Consider the following 19,525-nt stretch of genomic DNA (forward strand, 5'->3'; position numbering starts at 1 on the left):
GTAAATCTCCTCTGTACTCTCTCAATTTATTGACATCTTTCCTATAATTTGGTGACCAGAACTGTACACAGTACTCCAAATTTGGCCTTACCAATGCCTTATACTATTTCAACATTACATCCCAACTCATATACTCAATGCTCTGATTTATAAAGGCCAGCATACCAAAAGCTTTCTTCACCACCCTATCCACGTGAGATTCCACCTTCAGGAAACTATGCACCATTATTCCTAGATCCCTCTGTTCTACTGCACTCTTCAATGCCCTACCATTTACCATGTATGGCCTATTTTGATTAGTCCTACCAAAATGTAGTACCTCACATTTATCAGCATTAAACTCCATCTGCCATCTTTCAGCCCACTCTTCTAAGTGGTCTAAATCTCCCTGCAAGCTTTGAAAACCTACTTCATTATCCACAACTCCACCTATCTTAGTATCATCTGCATACTTACTAATCCAATTTACCACCCCATCATCCAGATCATTAACATATATGACAATCAACACTGGACCCAGTACAGATCCCTGAGACACACCACTAGACACCGTCCTCCAATCTGACACACAGTTATCCACCACTACTCTCTGGCATCTCCCATCCAGCCACTGCTGAATCTATTTTACTACTTCGATATTAATGCCTAACAATTGAACCTTCCTAACTAACCTTCCGTGTGGAACCTTGTCAAAGGCCTTACTGAAGTCCATATAGGCAACATCCACTGCTTTACCCTCGTCAACTTTCCTGGTAACCTCATCAAAAAATTCAATAAGATTTGTCAAACATGACCTTCCACGCACAAATCCATGTTGACTGTTCCTAATCGGACCCTGTCTATCCAGATAATTATATATACCATCTCTAAGAATACCTTCCATCAATTTATCCAGCACTGATGTCAAACTCACAGGCCGATAATTGCTAGGTTTACTCTTAGAACCCTTTTTAAACAATGGAACAATATGAGCAATACGCCAATCCTCCGGCACCATCCCCGTTTCTAATGACATTTGAAATATTTATGTCAAAGCCCCTGCTATTTCCACACTAACTTCCCTCAGGGTCCTAGGGAATATCCTGTCTGGACCCAGAGACTTATCCACTTTTATATTCCTTAAAAGCACCAGTACTTCCTCTTCTTTAATCATCATACTTTCCATAACTACCCTTCTTGTTTCCTTTACCTTACTGGCGTATGTCCATGATGGGGCTGACTAATTTTGCAACTCTCTGTAGGTTATTTTGATCCTGTGCAGTAGTCCCCTCCCCCATACCAGACATTGATGCAGCCAGTTAGAATGCTCTCCACAGTACATCTGTACAAATTTGCAAGTGTTTTTGCTGACAAACCATATCTCCTCAAACTCCTTATGAAATATAACTGTTTTCTTCCCTTCTTTATAACTGCATCGATACATTGAGTCCAGGTTAGGTCCTTAGAAATACTCTTTCTACTTCTGATCCCTTTCTCAGGACTGGTGTGTGTTCCCTCATCTTACCCTTTCTGAAGTCCACAGTCAGCTCTTTGGTTTTACTGATGTTGAGTGCCAGGTTGTTGCTGCAACACCACTCAACTAGCTGATACATCTCCTTCCTGTACGCCCTCTCATCACCATCTACCAACTTTGGTTGTATCATCAGCAAATTTATAGATGACATTTGAGCTGTACTTAGCCACAATGTCATGGATGTAGAGAGAGCAGAACAGTGGGCTAAGCACACATCCCTGAAGTGCACCAATGTTGATTGTCAGGGAGGTGGAGATATCATCCCCAATCCGCATAGATTGTGGTCTTCCAGTCAGGATGTCGAGGATTCAGTCGCAGAGAGAGGTACCAAGGCCCAGGTTCTGGAGTTTTTCAATCAGATCTGTAGGAATGATTGTGTTAAATGCTGAGCTGTAGTCAGTAAATAGCATGCTGACATAGGTATTGTCCAGGTTATCCAAAGCCATGTGGAGAGCCAGTGAGATTGCATCTGCCGTAGATCTATTGTGGCGATAGGCAAATTGGAGTGGGTCCAGGTCCTTGCTGAGGCAGGATTTGATTCTAGCCATAATCAACCTCTCAAAGCATTTCATCACCGTAGATGTGAGTGCTACTGGATGATAGTCATAAGGCAGATCATGCTGCTCTTCTTGGACACTGGTATAATTGTTGTCCTTTTGAAGCAGGTGGGAACTTCTGAGTGTAGCAATGAGGGATTGAAAAAGCCTTTGACACCCACACCAGTTGGTTGGCACAGGTTTTTAGAGCCTTACCAGGTACTCCATCAAAGCCTGTTGCCTTGCAAGGGTTAACTCTCTTGAAAGACAGCCTGACATTGGCCTTCGTGACAGAGATAACAGGTCACCAGGTCCTCCAGTAGTTTTATTCTCCCTTTCAAAGTGAGCATACAAGGCATTGAGCTTGTCTGGGAGTGAAGCATCACTGCCATTCATGATGTTGGGTTTTGCTCTGTAGGAAGTAATGGCCTGTAAACCCTGTCAGAGTTGACTTGCATCTGATGTTGCCTCTAACCTTGCTCGGAATTGTTCCCTAGCTCTTGAATTAGCCCTCCGCAAGTCATACCAGGTTTTCTTGTACAGACCTGGGTCACCAGACTTGAATGCCATAGCTCTAGCCCTCATCAGACTATGAACCTTTTGATTTGGGCATGTACAGCGAGTTCTTGTAGGCACGCACTCGTTCATACAGGTTTTAATGAAGTCAGCGACTACTGTGGCATATTCATTCAGACTCAAAGATGAATCCCTGAATACAGTCCAGTCCTCTAAGCACTGCTGCACCTCCCTTGTCCATACCTTCTTGGTCCTCACTACTGGTGCTGCCGTCTTCAGTCTCTGCCTATACTCAGGGTGTAGAAGTACAGCCAGGTGATCACACTTCCCGAAGTGAGGGTGTGGAATAGCACGGGAAGCACTCTTGATGGTAGTGTAACAGTGTGCTGTTTCCTGTGGTCCTACAAGTGACTTGTCGGTAATAATTATTTAAAGATTTTTCAAGCGGACCTGGTTAAAATTCCCCAAGGTGATGGGGAAGGCATAAGGATGTGCTGTTTCATGACTGTTGATGCCTGTTGTTCAATGGAAAACTTCTCCAGCAAGTTTTTGGGATGTGGAATGAAACTGGAGTGCTTGCAGAAACTCATTGGTCACAGGGAGAATGAGTAAACTCCACATAGAGACACCAGAAGACAGAATCAAAACCAAGCTGTTTCACTGTGAGGCATTTAATGATGCACTACTCAAAATGCACACACCCCATTGCTGCAGGTTACTACAACAGCAGACTCTTTGCATTCTTTGAATTACATAAATCTTAAGGCCTTGGTTTAACAATATTGTCCAGCTTCTCTTCTGCTCCTCCCACAACATTGAATAGATTTTATTCTGAAACAAAAAATCAGCAATCCTTCCTCTGGAGCTACATTGTTGCTCTAGCGTGATGCTTTATCATGTGTTGGAAATTGCTAAGAATTTTACAAAAAAGAATCAAAAAAGTTAAATACTTACCAGGCATCGTTTTTACAATTGTTAGGATCAATGATTTTTGGCCGCACGATGAAAGTTTCACTTATATTAATAACTGGCCGAGATCTGAAAATAAGATGTATGTTATTAACTTCAGCAATTACACCACTGTCACTCATACTATTTTATCTTCTTTTTGAGGACTGATGATTTGTGAGATGTTGGCTAATTTCCAATATTTTGAAGCCACGATAAAAATGTAACATCAAAAAGGAACAGGCTTAATTGTGTTGCAAATGTCTTACATCCATCAGGATTTCTTTCAAATATTGCTTTGTTCTTTATCATACTTGATAGTGTTTTTCTCCTCTCCCCATATAGAATGGAAATTGCCTATGTAAACTGGCCCATTGTAACAACAGGGTTTAGCTGTCAGTACCACTTTAGAGTCACAACTCTTTGTACCATTGATCTTTTATGTTTTGATCAAATCTTTTGATTCTGCTCAAACATCTCCAAGTTTTGCAGCCTGATCATGAGTAAAACTACTCAAAGTCAAAGTACTTTGTAAAATAACTTGCACGAGTTAAAATAGGGACTCAGCAATGTGCTGGTCCAATTTTCCCTCACTTATTTATTTGAAGCACCATTTTCATTGTCACTTCTTGAAGATGTACCTCAGTAAAACAGCCCTGTCAGATAACGTTCCAATTAGAAGGTCAGGATATCCATTCCTATCGACATCAAGCCCTCCACTGATTGAGTATCCAAATGTCCTGATGCTCTTAGTTCCACTCAGGTTTTCTCCACTAATGATCTGGAAAATTAAACATAAACAGAGAATTTACTGTTACAATGCATCAGTGTTTATTTTAAGGATTGGTTATGTTACAGATCTATCTCACAATCAAAAATTGCTTTGGCAAATCAAATAGAAAGTCATGGCACATTGGGAGACATAGCACACAAACAAGTCCTTTGTCCCATTGAGTCTGTGCAAAGCACCAATCATCCTTTTACACTAAACCTACATTAACACTGTTTCCCAGAATTCTCCCACTCACTTAATTGGTAGTAATCATTTACAGGAGCCAAGTAAGCTACCAAACAGGAATAATTTGAAAATGGGAGGAAAAGTGGGAAGTAAAGGGGAACCCACTCAGTCATAGGGAGAATGAGTAGAGGACAGGCACTCTGAGGTAGCAGCTCCACTCCTGTGTCACCCATCCATCTTAGTGTTTGCAATGGACTTCAACAATCAATAGGATAAAAGAACAGGCAGAGATGCAAATTTAAATTGCCCTGCATGTGTAGATGAATAGCAGAATCTGGACAGATTTCTGGCAAAATTACCCATTTTCTAAGTTTTTTCTTGTAAAATTGTTCTTCTTAATTTAGCTTTAGGGGTCAGGTCATCACTCGAGTAAATTTATGCTACATTTACTATAACCAGTGAGTCTTGGAAATATAGAAACATAGAAAACCTACAGCACAATACAGGCCCTTCGGCCCACAAAGCTGTGCCGAACATGTCCTTACCTTAGAAATTACCTGAGGTTACCCATAGCCCTCTATTTTTCTAAGCTCCATATACCTGTCCAGCAGTCTCTTAAAAGACCCTATCGTATCCGCCTCCACCACCGTTGCTGGCAGCCCATTCTACACGCTCACCACTCTCTGCCTAAAAAAACTTACCCCTGACATCTCCTCTGTATCTGCTTCCAAGCACCTTAAAACTGTGCCCTCTCCTGTTAGCCATTTCAGCCCTGAGAAAAAGCCTCTGACTATCCACACGATCAATGCCCCTCATCATCTTATGCACCTCTATCAGGTCACCTCTCGTCCTCCATTACTCCAAGGAGAAAAGGCTGAGTTCACTCAACCTATTCTCATAAGGCATGCTCCCCAATCCAGGCAATATCCTAAGGTATGATGCCAAGAAGTACTCATGGCACTCCAACTGAGATGAAATTAGGGCTTTACTGTTGTTCTATCCTCCTGCATTCAAGTATTTTAGATAAAAAACTAATGTTCCATTGGCCTTCCTGCTTATTTTCTGAACCCATCCATGACATTTAAGTGACATTAACATGGTTCTGAGTCTCTTTGGGCATCCACTGTACTGTTGCCTATTTTACCTCACATTTGTTTATATTGGAATGTATTTAGCAGTCTTGCCTGTTGGCTTACTCTGCTAATATGTCTTAGAAATTTAGTGTCTCTTTCTGCACAGCTCACGACACTATATGTCTTTGTGATATTGTCAAAATTTATGGTATCGCATTGCATCATCTATGCTGCTTCCTTCCAAGATAACAATTCTTATATGTGGCTTCTTTCAGAACCAGCCCATTATCTTCAATCTCTGTCTCTTGCCACTTAGCCAATTTCCTGACCAAGGCATTATTTTTTATTCAGTTTCAGGAGGCCAGAGGTGATATATGGAAAGAAATGCAGAGTAAATGTTTCAGGTGAAATACCTGTCGAATGAAGGGGGTTGAACCTGAAACATTGGCTTAATCTATTAACATGACTGTGTAATTTAATGATACTGCCTGTCTTGTTTCGCATTACCAGCATTTTCTGTTCTTATTTCAGATTTCTCAAATCCTTGGGTTTTAGCATTTGCTTTAACTCACCGACTTGCAGCAGGAATTTTATCTAATTACTTCTCAAAGTCTATATAAATAACATCTGTAGATAATTCCCTGCCTGTTGATTTAGCCAACATTTCAAAATATATTATCATAAGGTATGGCTTTCCCAGATGCAACCATCTACATTTTGGATTTTTTTCCTGCAGCCAGTAGATGGTGGTATTGTCCTGTTCAAATTCCTGAGGAGTTACAATTTAATTACAGTGGATTCTGGTTAATTCAGTCCTCGATTAATCAGGGCAGGTGGGTGGCAAAGGTCAAGAGGTGGAGAAGAAGGAATCTGATCGGAGAGGAGAGTGGCCCATAGGAGAAAGGGAAGGAGGAGGGGACCCAGGGGGAAAGTAATAGGCAGGTGAGAAGAGGTAGAAGGTCAGAGTGGGGAATAGAGGAGGGGGAGAGTTTTTTTTACAGGAAGGAGAACTCAATATTCATGCCATCAGGTTCGAGGCTACCTGGATGGAATATAAAGTGTAGCTCCTCCAGCCTGAAAACCACCTCATCTTGGTACAAGAGGAGGCCATGTACCGACATGTCGGAACGGGAATGGAAGTCAAATCAGAATTAAAATGTTTGGCCACCGGGAAGTCTCACTTGTGGCAGATGGAGTAGAGGTACTCAACGAAGCAGTCTGCCAACTTACAGCTGGTCTCACCAATATAGAGGAGGTTGCATCAGGAGCACCGGACACAATAGACGGCCCCAGCAGATTCACAGGTGAAGTGTTGCCTCACCTGGAAGGACTGTTTGGGGCCCTGAATGGAGGTGAATGGGCAGGTGTAGCACTTCGGTCACTTGCAGGGATAAGTACCAGGAGGGAGATTAGTAGGGAGAGACGAATGGATCAGGGAATTGTGGAGGGAGCAATCCCAGCAGAAAGCGGGGAGGGTTGGAGGTAAAGATAGGTTTAGTAATAGGGTACATAATTTGAAGTTAGCTGCAGGAGAGTTTGTACATAAGGTGACTCTGACAGGAACTTATAATGTGACAAAGTGACTCTTGGCAAGCAGAACTCTTCTAGGTGGTAGGAGGGCATATGAAAATCCAGTAGGACAGTGACAATGTAGCTACGAGGTGTAGAGTGTAAGTGAATGGGAGAATGAAGTGTGCTGCGAGCTGTGGAGAGGAGTGGCTGATGTCGATGTGGTGGTTGTGGGGTGGGTTAATGCAGGACAGGGGGTACAGCTGACTGAATGGATTAGAGCAGCTAGTAGGCATCTCAAATATTATGCACTCCTTAAATTACACTGCACTCCAAACAAATCAGAAAGATACTGAAAACAGACAATACCAGTTTCTTGAGCATTCACAACAATTTAAACCTTCTTTTCCAATCTCCCACCCTTCCAAAACAATTTGTTGTGAACTCCTGAAGCTAGGGCAACAACAATAGCCTACTCATTAATTAATGAGCCGCAGAAATAGTGAAAGTGGTTAATGTCACCATGAGTTGTTTATATACCCAGGAATAAGTTAAGGAGAGAGTTGACACCAACATTTCTGTACCTGTACGGAAATTGACTGTCACACTTTCTGGTTTACCTCGTCTTGCTTTCAATTTTTAGCCTTTGAAAATTTGCTCACTGTGAGAAGAATAATTCACATTTATATTCTATTTTCCTACATTTCAAACATCCTAAAGTGTTTCAATTACAGTGTTTTGCTTCTGTTGAGGACACCACCGTCAATGTAATAATTCTGGGCAGAAACTATTTTATAAGCAGTAACATTTGACAAGCAATGATGAAAATTATTAACCAGGTAATCAACGAATTAGGTAATCTATTCACATGGAAAAATATTACTTAAGACACCAAGATTCTATTCAAGTTCCAAGTTCAAGTTTATTTATCATCCAACCATACATGAATACAGCCAATCAAAGCAGCAGCCAAGGTGCAAAACACGGTACCAACAGCACAAAGCACATATAGCACATACAGTATTATCTAGCAAGTAAATATGATAGCAATAAAATACAGTCACACAAAAAATATATAGTCCAAGTCCCTAACTCCATGAATGTTGCAGCAGTCTGCAGTTGAACTCAATATAGTTTGGCTTCTGCCGAGTGAACACTGAGGAACAGCACTTGCTTCAGCTTGGACACCTCGCCACACCACCTCCAGCACTCCGGTGGAACACCCATCTCCAACGTCTCCCCCTGGATGGGACAGACAGGTGACACCTCAGCTTGAAGCCTTGTCCTCACTATGACTGAGGTCACACAGCTCCCCCGTTGTCCACCTCCCCCATTCGCCAATAAACCAATGAATCGGACTTGCAGCATTCCACACCGCCAATGTCCAACAGGGTCTTGTGATCACAAAAAAGCGACTAAGGCAATCGCTTGCTGTTCGACTGCATACTTCCTTCACGCACCAACACATCTCTGATGCAGGCCGCATCATGATCCACACCAAGTCCAACTCCTTCAGTTTCTCTACTGCTGACGGTGTAGACCTGCAGAACTTTAAGTTCTTAATGTCCAGCAGGGTCTTGCAATTAAAAAAAAAGTTTAAAATAAGACAATAACACATTTGGTTGACCCCGTAGAAGCCACTGCATCCAAGCACATCGCCATCTTACTGGAATCTTCCTATTCTTCTTAGGAAACTTCCTGAGGTCTTTAACGCTCATCAGAAAAGTCAGATCAGGTCACCAAGGTTCTGATGTAACGTCGCAAAGAAAACTTGGAGAATGCTGTATGTCTTGTAAATGCCAGCCTAGATCATGCTCTGAAGCCATCATAGACAGCTTGAACCCAAAGTCTGACACCAAAGGTATTCATTTATCAGGTAAGTTGTTCTAACAAGTCAATCAAAAAAAGAACTGGAGTTCGGAAATCATAAAATTCTTTGCAGCATTTCAAACAGTACCTCAGTACTTCACAAACAATAGCTAAGTTTTAGGTTATTTACATATGACAGTTGCACTCACTAGAAGGACACAGAAATCAAGAGCGGAATCCCAGTCAATCCCCACTCTCTCTGCCCAGGATAGACACTGCTCCAGCTGACTTAGCTACATTACTGATTTAGGATTAAACCTGAAAAACATCTGAAAGCTAAACCACATGGAATTTCTCACTAAGAAATAAAGAAATTTTATTTTGCTGTTTTTGCAACTTTCAGCTATCTGCCCCCACTTTATTGCAATTCAGATATTCCAAGCTTAAATATAGTTGCATTATCAAAAGGAAATTCTCCACTCAAAGATTGTGGAATTTACCACCATAGAGATGAATAGCTCAGATCTATTTAAGGGAAAGCTGGATATCCATGAGGCAGAAGGGCATAGATAAACTGTAGAGAGAAATAGATGAGCAAAAATGGAGGAGTTTCAAATGGAGCATAAACATTAGCAAAAGGCTAGTTTGACAAATAGCTCTCCTCATTGCTGTGTGCAGTACACTTCAGAACATACCTGACTAGGTTTAGGAGCCAGTCCATTTTTTCCGCCATTGTAGATAAAAAGTTTACCATAATCATCATAAGGAGCTCCAATACCAATATCTGTGGAAAGCAAACAAACATGTTTGACTAATCTTTTACCATGATATATGCAGAGAATCATGCTGTGAAGTGGAAAAATCCACATAAATGTGTGACCAATGCATTAAAGACTGCAGGAACTTGCAGATGTTCCTTCTCTGCCATTAGCCTAGATATTATCAGGCAATTACATTTTTCAAACATCTCTCCTAGAAGGACGGATCAGATCAAATATTTAACAGTGACTGATCAAGTCAAGTTAAATTTTTATTACATTGGATTGCAACATTTTTATCATTATATTGGGGATTATATTCAATACTTCCATGATCTTTGTTAGATTATCACACATTTTCAGAAATGGTGATTAAAATATTTTGAAAAGAGAATGAGAGTTCTCAATGTGAATTATTTCCTTATGATATAAACAGACAATGGTGCAGTTCTAAAATAAATGACCCTGAAGGGTCTCGGCCCAAAACGTCAACTGCACTTTTTCCCACAGATACTGCGTGGCCTGCCGAATTCCTCCAGCATTTTGGGTGTGTTGTGTTAGATTTCCAGCATCTGCAGATTTTCTCGTGTTTGAGAGGTAAATTATTTATTTATTTATTGAGCTAAAGCACAGAATAGGCCCTTCCAGGCCTGCTACCCAGCAATACACCGATTTAACCCTAGCTTAACCATGAGACATTTTACAATGACCAATTAACCTACCAACCAGTGCATCTTTGGGCTATGGGAGGAAACCGGAGCACCCGGAGGAACACACGCAGTTCACGGAGAGAACGTACAAATTCCTGACAGACAGCAGTGTGAAGTACTTTGTCGTAAATGATGACAGAACACATAAACCATATGTTTTGAGTTGAGTCCTGTCCTGTATTGAGTGAATTGATATAATAAAACTGAAAATGTATAGAAATTCAGTGAAGGATGAGAACAGAATTGGGCTTCACTGTGATACTGTCAGTTCCCAATAGATGAATACTGATATAATACTCATAATTAAGGTTTATATATTGAGAATGACCATGCAGAAGACAGAATATAGTTCTATAGACAGCCATCAAAAAATGAGTCACTGTTTTCATTCAGAAGGGAAGGGGAAAGATGGTACAGTGGACACTCAATAAATAGAAGTTTGTTAAATGGCCACATAGACTAGCTTGGCTATTCAATAAGGTCAAGCAGACCAGAGTCTTATACATCTCGCTGCCTGATTCCCTCATCTTTTCATGCAGGGAAAATCTCTACAAAATACTTTTAAAATCAACTAATTTATTAAGATTTTCAGTTGGTGAAGGGTGTGTTTAAAATTAATTTTTGAATTAGAAATTCGTGTGAAACAGTACAATGTCCCTATCAAGCCAACTCATCTTTCAGGAGCTACGTACATCTACCATTATCATTTAGAGTTAATATAACACATTCTCAAGTCACGTCCTTTAGATTGGAGTTAAAACCACAGTAGACCAGCAACTGGAATTTAATGATCCATTGCACAGACCTGGTAATTGATTGACAGTAATCTGGCAGGTTCTAGGCCACTAGGCTACTAAAAATAGATATAAATTGTTGTATTATTCCATTGGACTGTTCTGTTGATTAGACCCAAGCAATAATTTTTAAAACATTGTAGAAGATAGTTATTCAGAATCAGAATCATGTTTAATATCACTAGCATATATCATGAAATTTGTTAACTTTGTGGCAGCAGTACAATGCAATACATAATAACAGAGAAAAAATGGAATTACAGTATGAATATATATATTAAATAGTTGTAATGCAAAATATAGAAATAAAAGAGTAGTGAGGTAGTGTTCATGGGTTCAATGTTAATTCATAAGTTGGATGGCAGGGGGGAAGAAGCTGTTCCTGAATCATTGAGGTGTGCCTTCATGCTTCTGTACTTCCTTCCTGATGGAAGCAATGAGAAGAGGGCATGTCCTGGATGATAGGGGTCCTTAATGATGGATGCCACCTTTTTGAAGATGACCTGGATACTATGGAGGCTAGTGCCCATGATGGAGCTAACTATTTTACAACTCTCTGCAGCTTATTTCAATTATGTGCAGTAGCCCCCTCCCACCCACCCCTATAGCAGACGATGATGCAGCCAGTTAGAATGCTCTCCACGGTACATCTGTACAAATTTGCAAGTGTTTTTGGTGATATACCAAATCTCCTCAAACTCGTAATGAAATACAGCTGCTGTCTTACCTCCTTTATACTTCATCAATATGTTGGGTCCAGGTAAGGTCATCAGAGATGTTGACACCCAGAAATTTGAAATTGCTCATTCTTTCCACTTCTGATCCCTCTCTGAGGACTGGTTCATGTTCCCTCATTTTACTTTTTCTGAAGTTCACAATCAGTTCTTTGGTCTTACTGATGTTGAGTGCAAGGTTGGCTTTGTGACACCACTCACCTAGCTGGTACATCTTGCTCCTGTATGCCCTCCCGTCACCATCTGAGATTCTGCCAACAATGGCAGACCCACCTAACTGGTCCTAGCTGGTCTTCAGAGCTTTTGCCTTATGTGGAGTGACTCATTAATTTAAAACATTTCTTAATGATTCAGAACATGATTGGAAGTAATCAGGAATTAAAACTAATGTAAACTACAATTAGCATAATTAATTTATGTAGAGGTCAGCATCACGGTGTTGCAGTTGGTATATTGTTTTACAGCCCCAGCGATCAGCAATTGGGGTTCAATTCCTGTGCTGTCTGCAAGAAATTTGTACATTCTCCCCATGACCACGTAGGTTTCCTCCAGGTGCCCCAGTTTCCACCCACATTCCAAAGACATATAGGTTAGAGTTAGTAAATTTTGGGCATACTATATTGGTGCTAGAAGTGCGTTGACATTTGCGGTCTGCCCCCAGCACAATCCTTGGACTGTGTTGGCCGTTGATTCAAATGATGTAATTTGCTGTATGTTTTGACATTTTGAAGTACATGTGACAAATAAAGTGAATCTAATCTTGATTCAGAACATGATTTGAAGCAAACAGGAATTAAAATATGATTGTGAAATACAATGATAATACATGCCAACAATCTCGAGAAAGATCTTCCAGGTTTCAAAATGGGTATTGCTGAGAAGCCAAGTGAGCCTGATGGAAATCTCTGGCATATTTCAATTGCTGTGAGAACTAATTTATCAGATTCCGATTTATTTATCATATGTACATGTTAGCAGACAATGAAATGTGCTATTTTTGGCTTTGAAACAAATCCCAAGTTCACCAATGCTTTGCTGCAGCAAAACTCTCCCAGAGAGGAATTGCTTTGACCTCCAGCATTCCAGTCAAAGACTTCCTTCCTACTGCTGTTCCATGGAAATTTGACACGTAATGTGAGCTGAACATAGCTGAAGGGGAAACACATATTCAGGCTACCTGCAGATATCTACCAAATGCAACAGAGGGTGGGTAAATGATGCAGATTCTGGCCTGAGAACAGGATTCATGAGCGCACCACTATCATGAGGGCAGCCAGGAGGAATATTGCATCACTGCAGGAAGCAGTGATGTGAGGACCTGTGAAAGAATGGTTTGAGCTGAGCTCCTAAACTGAGCAGTGTCCATTTTGAGAATAATTGGTTACAAGTGCTTCTGGAGTGGGGGAGTGGGATGTGTATCTCTGGTGATTCAACCAATCACAGGAGAAATTTACACTATCTCACCAGCTTGATATTATAGAGACCTCTTTCCAAAAAGACTGGGTTTGCATGTCAATTTGATCCCAAAGATGCTGGAATACCTGGTTCTGAAAGTTGGATTGTTAATTGTGGAAAAACTCAAATTTCTTGTTGCTGTTTAATACAGTAAAAGAGGAAGGTCATTTCACGGGATGTGAAGACAAACAGAAACCCTGCAAGGTACTGAAAGGCATCATTTGAGAACGTGTCACTTCAGAGAAGCTGCAGGAGAAACCACAGCAAACAATATCGCGCCTGAATGCTTCAAAACTGGTTGAAAAATTAAATGCATGTTGGCACCTTGGAACGCTTAAAGTTGCAACGTTTTGAACAGCCCCTTTAATCCTTCAAAGGACAATGGGTGCATTCAGCTGTGTGTTCTCTAGTTGAAAGATCAGCAGTTCCTACAGCACTGCGATCAACATTCAAAGGAAAATTCAGACATCGAAATTGTTGTAACAGAGTGTGAGATTATAGCTGTGGCTGTCAGGCCTTTCAGCTGCAGTAACAGAGTCTGTGTATAGAGCACACAAGAGAAAGCTCTGAATGCACTGTCTTTTTTTGATCATTACCAAACATTAACATTAGTATGTTATGGTACCGTAGTGGTTAGCACTATTACAGCTTGGGACATCGGAGTTCAGAGTTTCTATTCCAATGCCATCTGTAAGCAGCTTGTACATCCTCCCTGTGAACACATGGGTTTCCTCCAGGTGTTCTGATTTCCTCCCAAAGACGTATCAGTTAGAAGGTTAATTGGTCATTGTAAAGTGTCCTGTGATTAGGTTAGGGTTAAATAGGTGGGCAGTGCGGCTCATTGGTTTCGAAGGGCCTGTTCCGCAATGTATCTCTAAAAAAATCAATTTAACTGGAGTTTGGGTTCATGGGTTCTGATCTTTCCCCACAGAACCTTGCCAGTGGGTAAACTAAGCTTCAATGCACCCTTTACCCCATACTCCTGTATCTTGGAATGTGCCAGCTGGCAGCGTTCAGTTGCGGGCACCTCCTTATGCTGAAAGAGCAATGTTTCAAGCAGAGAACAGCAAGCCTTTCACCAGCTGGATGAGCACCCAGCAACAGTTGATGTTTGTCTCAGTATACGTCCTTTGAAACAGCACAGGGAGCAGAGAGTTCTGCGCTATGGAGATGATTGGGATGAGCCTTGGCACTTGGCGATAAGTGGCGTGCACGCTAAGCCATTTCAGAAAGCAGTTAAACTCAACCCATTGCTGTTGGACTGAAGCCACATATAGCCCACACTGAATAAGTTTGGCAGATTGCCTTTCATGATGGACAATCATAAGCCAAATGGGATTCGATGACAACATGGCAGTTTCATGGAAGCCAAGTTTAATGCTCGCTCTTCAATGATCCAATGATGCTGGCATTGGATATACTCTGCAAAGCCTGATGATGTGATATCTAATTGCAAGAATTCCTAACAAATGGCACCTACAGTTTACAGATGTGGTTGCACTGAATAGTTTATTCACTTCAAGTTACTTGTGATCTTGGGACATCATTTGTGGGAGGAAAAGTTCTGAGAACAGCAAGGTCAGCCATGGAGAGGCTGGGAAAGTGCATGGGTTCAAGCCACACATATGAAGCTCTGCATTCCTGCTACTAGCTTGTTTATGTATGTTTGGCTCAAACTCCAGCATTTGGAGAAATTAATTCAATAGAAATTAAACCAACCATAAAAAGTTAATTAAACTCCTCAGGAGGCAGCACATTTCCACACATTTTCCCAGCGCCTCCACATCTTATTGCTTTCAAGGCCCATGTGCAATTCCTGATGTTGGGGAAGCAAAGGGTGACTTCCCCTGCTGTCCTTTTGTTCAGTAAGGCATTAGTGAATGCAGATAGGAAAATAACAAAGAGGCCCCTCTTTAGCCAGGGTTGAAGACCACACCCACATGCACTCAAGTAAGATTTTGAAAGTGAATGTCATGAAACAATACAGAGGCAGTCCAGGAATGAGCAAGGCAACTCTGTTGAACTGAGAGAAAACTCCACATCATTAGAAGTTGAAAGGGGAGTTTCTTGATTGCCATTTTGCTCGAAGAAACGTTATGGGAGTGTGCCTCATTTCTAAGGAACTCCAGGTCAATCCAAGAGGAATGGATTCAATCCAAGATAATGGACCTTACATTTAGAAGTATCTTATGAATAGAGAATGTCTGCAGCCATTATTATTGGATACAAGTGATCCTACCTAAGTACAAAGTACTTTTGTTGCTTCATGGCAAGAGGCTTAATCACTTAATAATGACATTGTTGTCATTAGCAACCCTACAAAGTGCTCCAAAGATCTGTAATGTTTTGTATTGTATCCACCTGAAACATGAAGTTACTCAGCAGTACATCACTCCTAATGATATACAAATATGGGAGTCTTTTATAAATAATGCCAGAGTGATGTTTTGCTGGAAAAAGTCATGATGAATTATATGTATGACACATGGTAGATTATTCTCTATTGTCACGTTGGTTCTTCAGCCCACTAACCCTCTGCAACCCCAGTGTCTTGCGTTGTTGCACTCCCGGTCATTCCCCAAGGTGGACAAATCAGTCACAGGTCGCAGGAGCTAAAGCCCCATCCACAGACTTCCCATGGCTTCCTGAAGTGCACGCTGTCAGGGACCTTTTCACTGTTTCTTAATACAGCAGGGCTTGAGGTAGGAACAGGGCAAGGTTGGAGGATGGTGCCTCAGGAAAGGGGCTTTGACGCCATCACAGAAATCTCTGAGCACACCAACATACAATAATCGATACAATAAGGAATCATAAGAAAATGGGTAAAGTTTGTAATATTGTCAACTTAAGTGCCGTATGTACTGCAAGAGGATTATGGAAAATTAAGCCAGTCTAGTGTGCGTAGGTTGAAGGCCATGTTAGAAGAGCCAATTGCAATATAGTGGAGAAACAAACTACAAGGGATTGATAATTAGAAAAAAGATAGTCATGCAGTGGAGTTAGAATGTAACTGGATAAGTGGAGACCAGAAAAACTGGTCCTTCTTTACATACAGATGCTCTGGGTATCCAGAATGAGGATTGGGAAACAGCTGTCAGGCAAGGCCAACAGAAATATGTAATCATGATCACAATCCACAGAAAAAACAGGTTTAGATGAATTATTGTGAAACTGTAAAATCTGCAACTATTGTGACGCAAGTATTATAAAATACTGGAAGTTTTGATTGAGTGAAACATTTGAGCTCTTGTTTGAAGTGTTTCCTGGTGTATGATGGAAATTAGAGTAGACTAAACTGACTTGTCTGAGAACCTCACTACAGCTACACAAATTTATTTGTGTGCTGTCTCAGTCTGAGCTGTAATTAAGTGGGTGAGTGGGTCCCAGTTTAAAGCCGGGCCTTGAGTGTGGGTAAACACACAAAATCCTGCCAACAATAACGAATGGGAAAACTTCCATGTTAAGGGTCTACGGATGAACAGTGAATACTAATTCAGACTTTTTTCTATTCACAATGGTTGTCTTTAGAGTGTTCATAATTTTGACAAGTACCTGCCGGATGGGCAATGGGCAGAAGTTCTCATGCTCCTTTTACTTATCCAAAAGAAACAAGTATTCATTCATTGCTGTCTAAGTGTGAAATGTCTGAATGAAATGTGTCAAAGGTTCTGACAGATAAGATTGAAAACAGGTGTGTTTAGTGCATTATCCACTTTGATTAGGATGGGAAATTTCAGTCAGAACTCATCCCTGTAAATTAAATCCATTCCAGGACAAATTCTCTGAAAAGATTGTATCAACACAGTTGAACGGCATGTAATGGAGGCTTGAGTTCTGACAGAGTAGTGGTTATCATGATTTTCCATAATGAAAAGTTGCATTATCAGTGCGTGCATCAAGAAACATAAATTACTCTTTTCCCACATAAATTCTATGAGAGCGAAATCTATTCTGTATCCTAAATCTTTGTGCAGTGAATTGTCAATTCTATAAGGGCAAATTTCTCTTACCTGCAAGGCATTAGCACAGCAGTCAACTGCATTGCGAAATTAAGAGAGCAGTCTTCTCATGACAGAGCAGAAAGAAAGCTAAAGGACAATTGCAAGCTTATCATTTATAAATAGCTTTCCAGTTTCAATGGGTAACTGTTGCAAAAGAGATTAGAGATTGCAACATTTTCTTGAAACATTTTTTAGGTTAATGTTTCCTGGCCTAATTTTGGTACTGAATGTACTTTAACTTGCTTTACTGAAATAGCATCAACTGACCAGTAGATGGCAATAAACTCACTTTGCCAGGCAACTACACAGCCAGGACAGAAAGGCAGAGTTCTGCTCCAATCAACTTGACAGCCCTCATCACACAGACTGCCTCTGTGAAGTCATTACCACCAACGGCAACAAATGTTGGCTTTGTGTACCAAGCCTACACTGAACAAATGAATGACCAAAAATAATTAAGTTTTAGGAGTTGGTACATTAGGCTCTGCTGCAGAAATAGAATCTGGGGATCAATGGTCAAATTTACAAGTAGACAATTCCCTCCCAAACTAACCTTTAAAAAAATCAATGACAAGGAAACAGTTCAAAGGCCCCAGGTTATATAGGGCTATTGTGACTACAATACAGTTCTCAATAAGAACTTCCTCTTCAATTGCAGCAAGTTCAGAGAAAGTTCATAACCAAGATATGAAGGGGTTGTTGTCCCATGAGGGAAGGAAGATCAGACAGATGGAGTGATATAGGGGTAGATGGATGATATACCTATTCACCCTCCTCCACTGATTGTGAAGTGTCACAATGAAATGACATTTTGATTTAATTAGTTCAGCTCACACAAGCATCACCCCTACAGAAAATAAAAGTGGGGCTTTCCTGGCCACTTGAATTCTGAGAATTTTGGCTTGGGGGTGGGAGGCTACACACACACTCACCTACCGTATACAGTTTTGGTTGCTGTAAATTTCTGATTGACCTTCAGTGGAGTTCAAAGGACAGTAATTACATTGATAACACAAATAAGGAATATAGATTGCAATCCAAAGAATTTCATTCTTAAAATAATGAAAAAAAACTAACCTTGAAATCCATCTTGATTAATGTCTCCAATGCTGCTGACTGTGTGACCAAACATGGAACCCAATGAACCATTCAACACCAGAGTTGGTTTATCAGAGAAATTCCCCGCCTGATTCATATAAATATACACAGCACCACTGATCTCCTTTCTGTGGTCAAAGTAGTGTGGAGCTCCAATAATAATGTCCTGCCAACTGTATTGAAAAGTAAAATAATTCACTTTAATTTCTACAAAGTAACAGGATTTGAGATCATCACTGACATAATTTACTTATTGTCTAGCCCAGTATGAACAGAGTGTATGTAGCATGCTGTTTATCTGCTCTGAAATGAGCAATAAATGAAGTACTCTGGCATTAGAATCCACTAGATTTCATTAAAAGGGAATGTTAAATGTTTATTTTCACGATGCAAGCAACATCATAATTGATAGTTCAATATCTGTTGTGGACTACACTAATCAGAAATGGCCTTGTCTCTGCCCTTAGCCTATTGACATTGTCTAAATCTCTTTCCCTTTTTCCTATTTCAGAATAATGTTCTTTGTTCTGCCTTTTTTTAAAGAAAGCAACCTATCTTGCTGAGTATTTCCAGTTTTTTTCTAATAAAGGATGAATGTGCGTAGTGGTTAGTGCAAATCTTTACAGCGTCAGCTGTAAAATCGATCGGGGTTCAACTCCTGTCACTGTCTGTGAGGAGTCTGCATGCTCTCCCCATGCCCGTGTGCGTTTCCACTGGGTGCTCCGGTTTCCTCCCACATTCCACATACAGGTTGAGGTAAGTATGTTGTGGACATGGTATGTTGGTGCTGGAAGTACAGTAACCCTTGTGGGCTGCCCCTAGCACATCCTCAGACTCTGCTGGCCGTTGATGCAAATGATGTATTTCACTGTATTGAAATTTTGATGTACACGTGACAAATAAGGCTAATATTTATCTTTAGTGGTTAATCTCAAATCTGCAGGCTAAGGAAGAAATATTAATTAACTAGAGTTCTCATTGCTAATCACTATGTTGCAGCCTCTATTTGTGTTTATTTGTGCATGGACATCAGATGAGAATAGTGTAGTGGTTAGATGTAGGCGACTGCCACTGTAGAGTAGCTGAAGAACAAATCATTAGGTTCAAATGCTG

The 19,525-nt window shown here is 40.7% G+C and overlaps 1 protein-coding gene across 2 annotated transcripts in view; it reads right to left on the reverse strand.

The window, feature by feature from the left end:
* Positions 1–19,525, reverse strand: part of LOC134340275 (integrin alpha-3-like) — a 150,785-nt gene that overhangs the window by 51,723 nt on the left and 79,537 nt on the right. For both annotated transcript variants that reach the window (XM_063037311.1, XM_063037310.1), the window contains exons 7-10: positions 18,392–18,585; positions 9,558–9,646; positions 4,155–4,294; positions 3,520–3,603 (exon numbers count right to left, since the gene is read on the reverse strand). In XM_063037311.1, coding sequence (XP_062893381.1) covers positions 3,520–3,603; positions 4,155–4,294; positions 9,558–9,646; positions 18,392–18,585 — 507 coding nt within the window. The remainder of the gene's footprint in view (positions 1–3,519; positions 3,604–4,154; positions 4,295–9,557; positions 9,647–18,391; positions 18,586–19,525) is intronic.

The sequence above is a fragment of the Mobula hypostoma genome, chromosome X1 (assembly GCF_963921235.1).
Source record: "Mobula hypostoma chromosome X1, sMobHyp1.1, whole genome shotgun sequence".
In the NCBI taxonomy this organism is placed as follows: Eukaryota; Metazoa; Chordata; class Chondrichthyes; order Myliobatiformes; family Myliobatidae; genus Mobula; species Mobula hypostoma.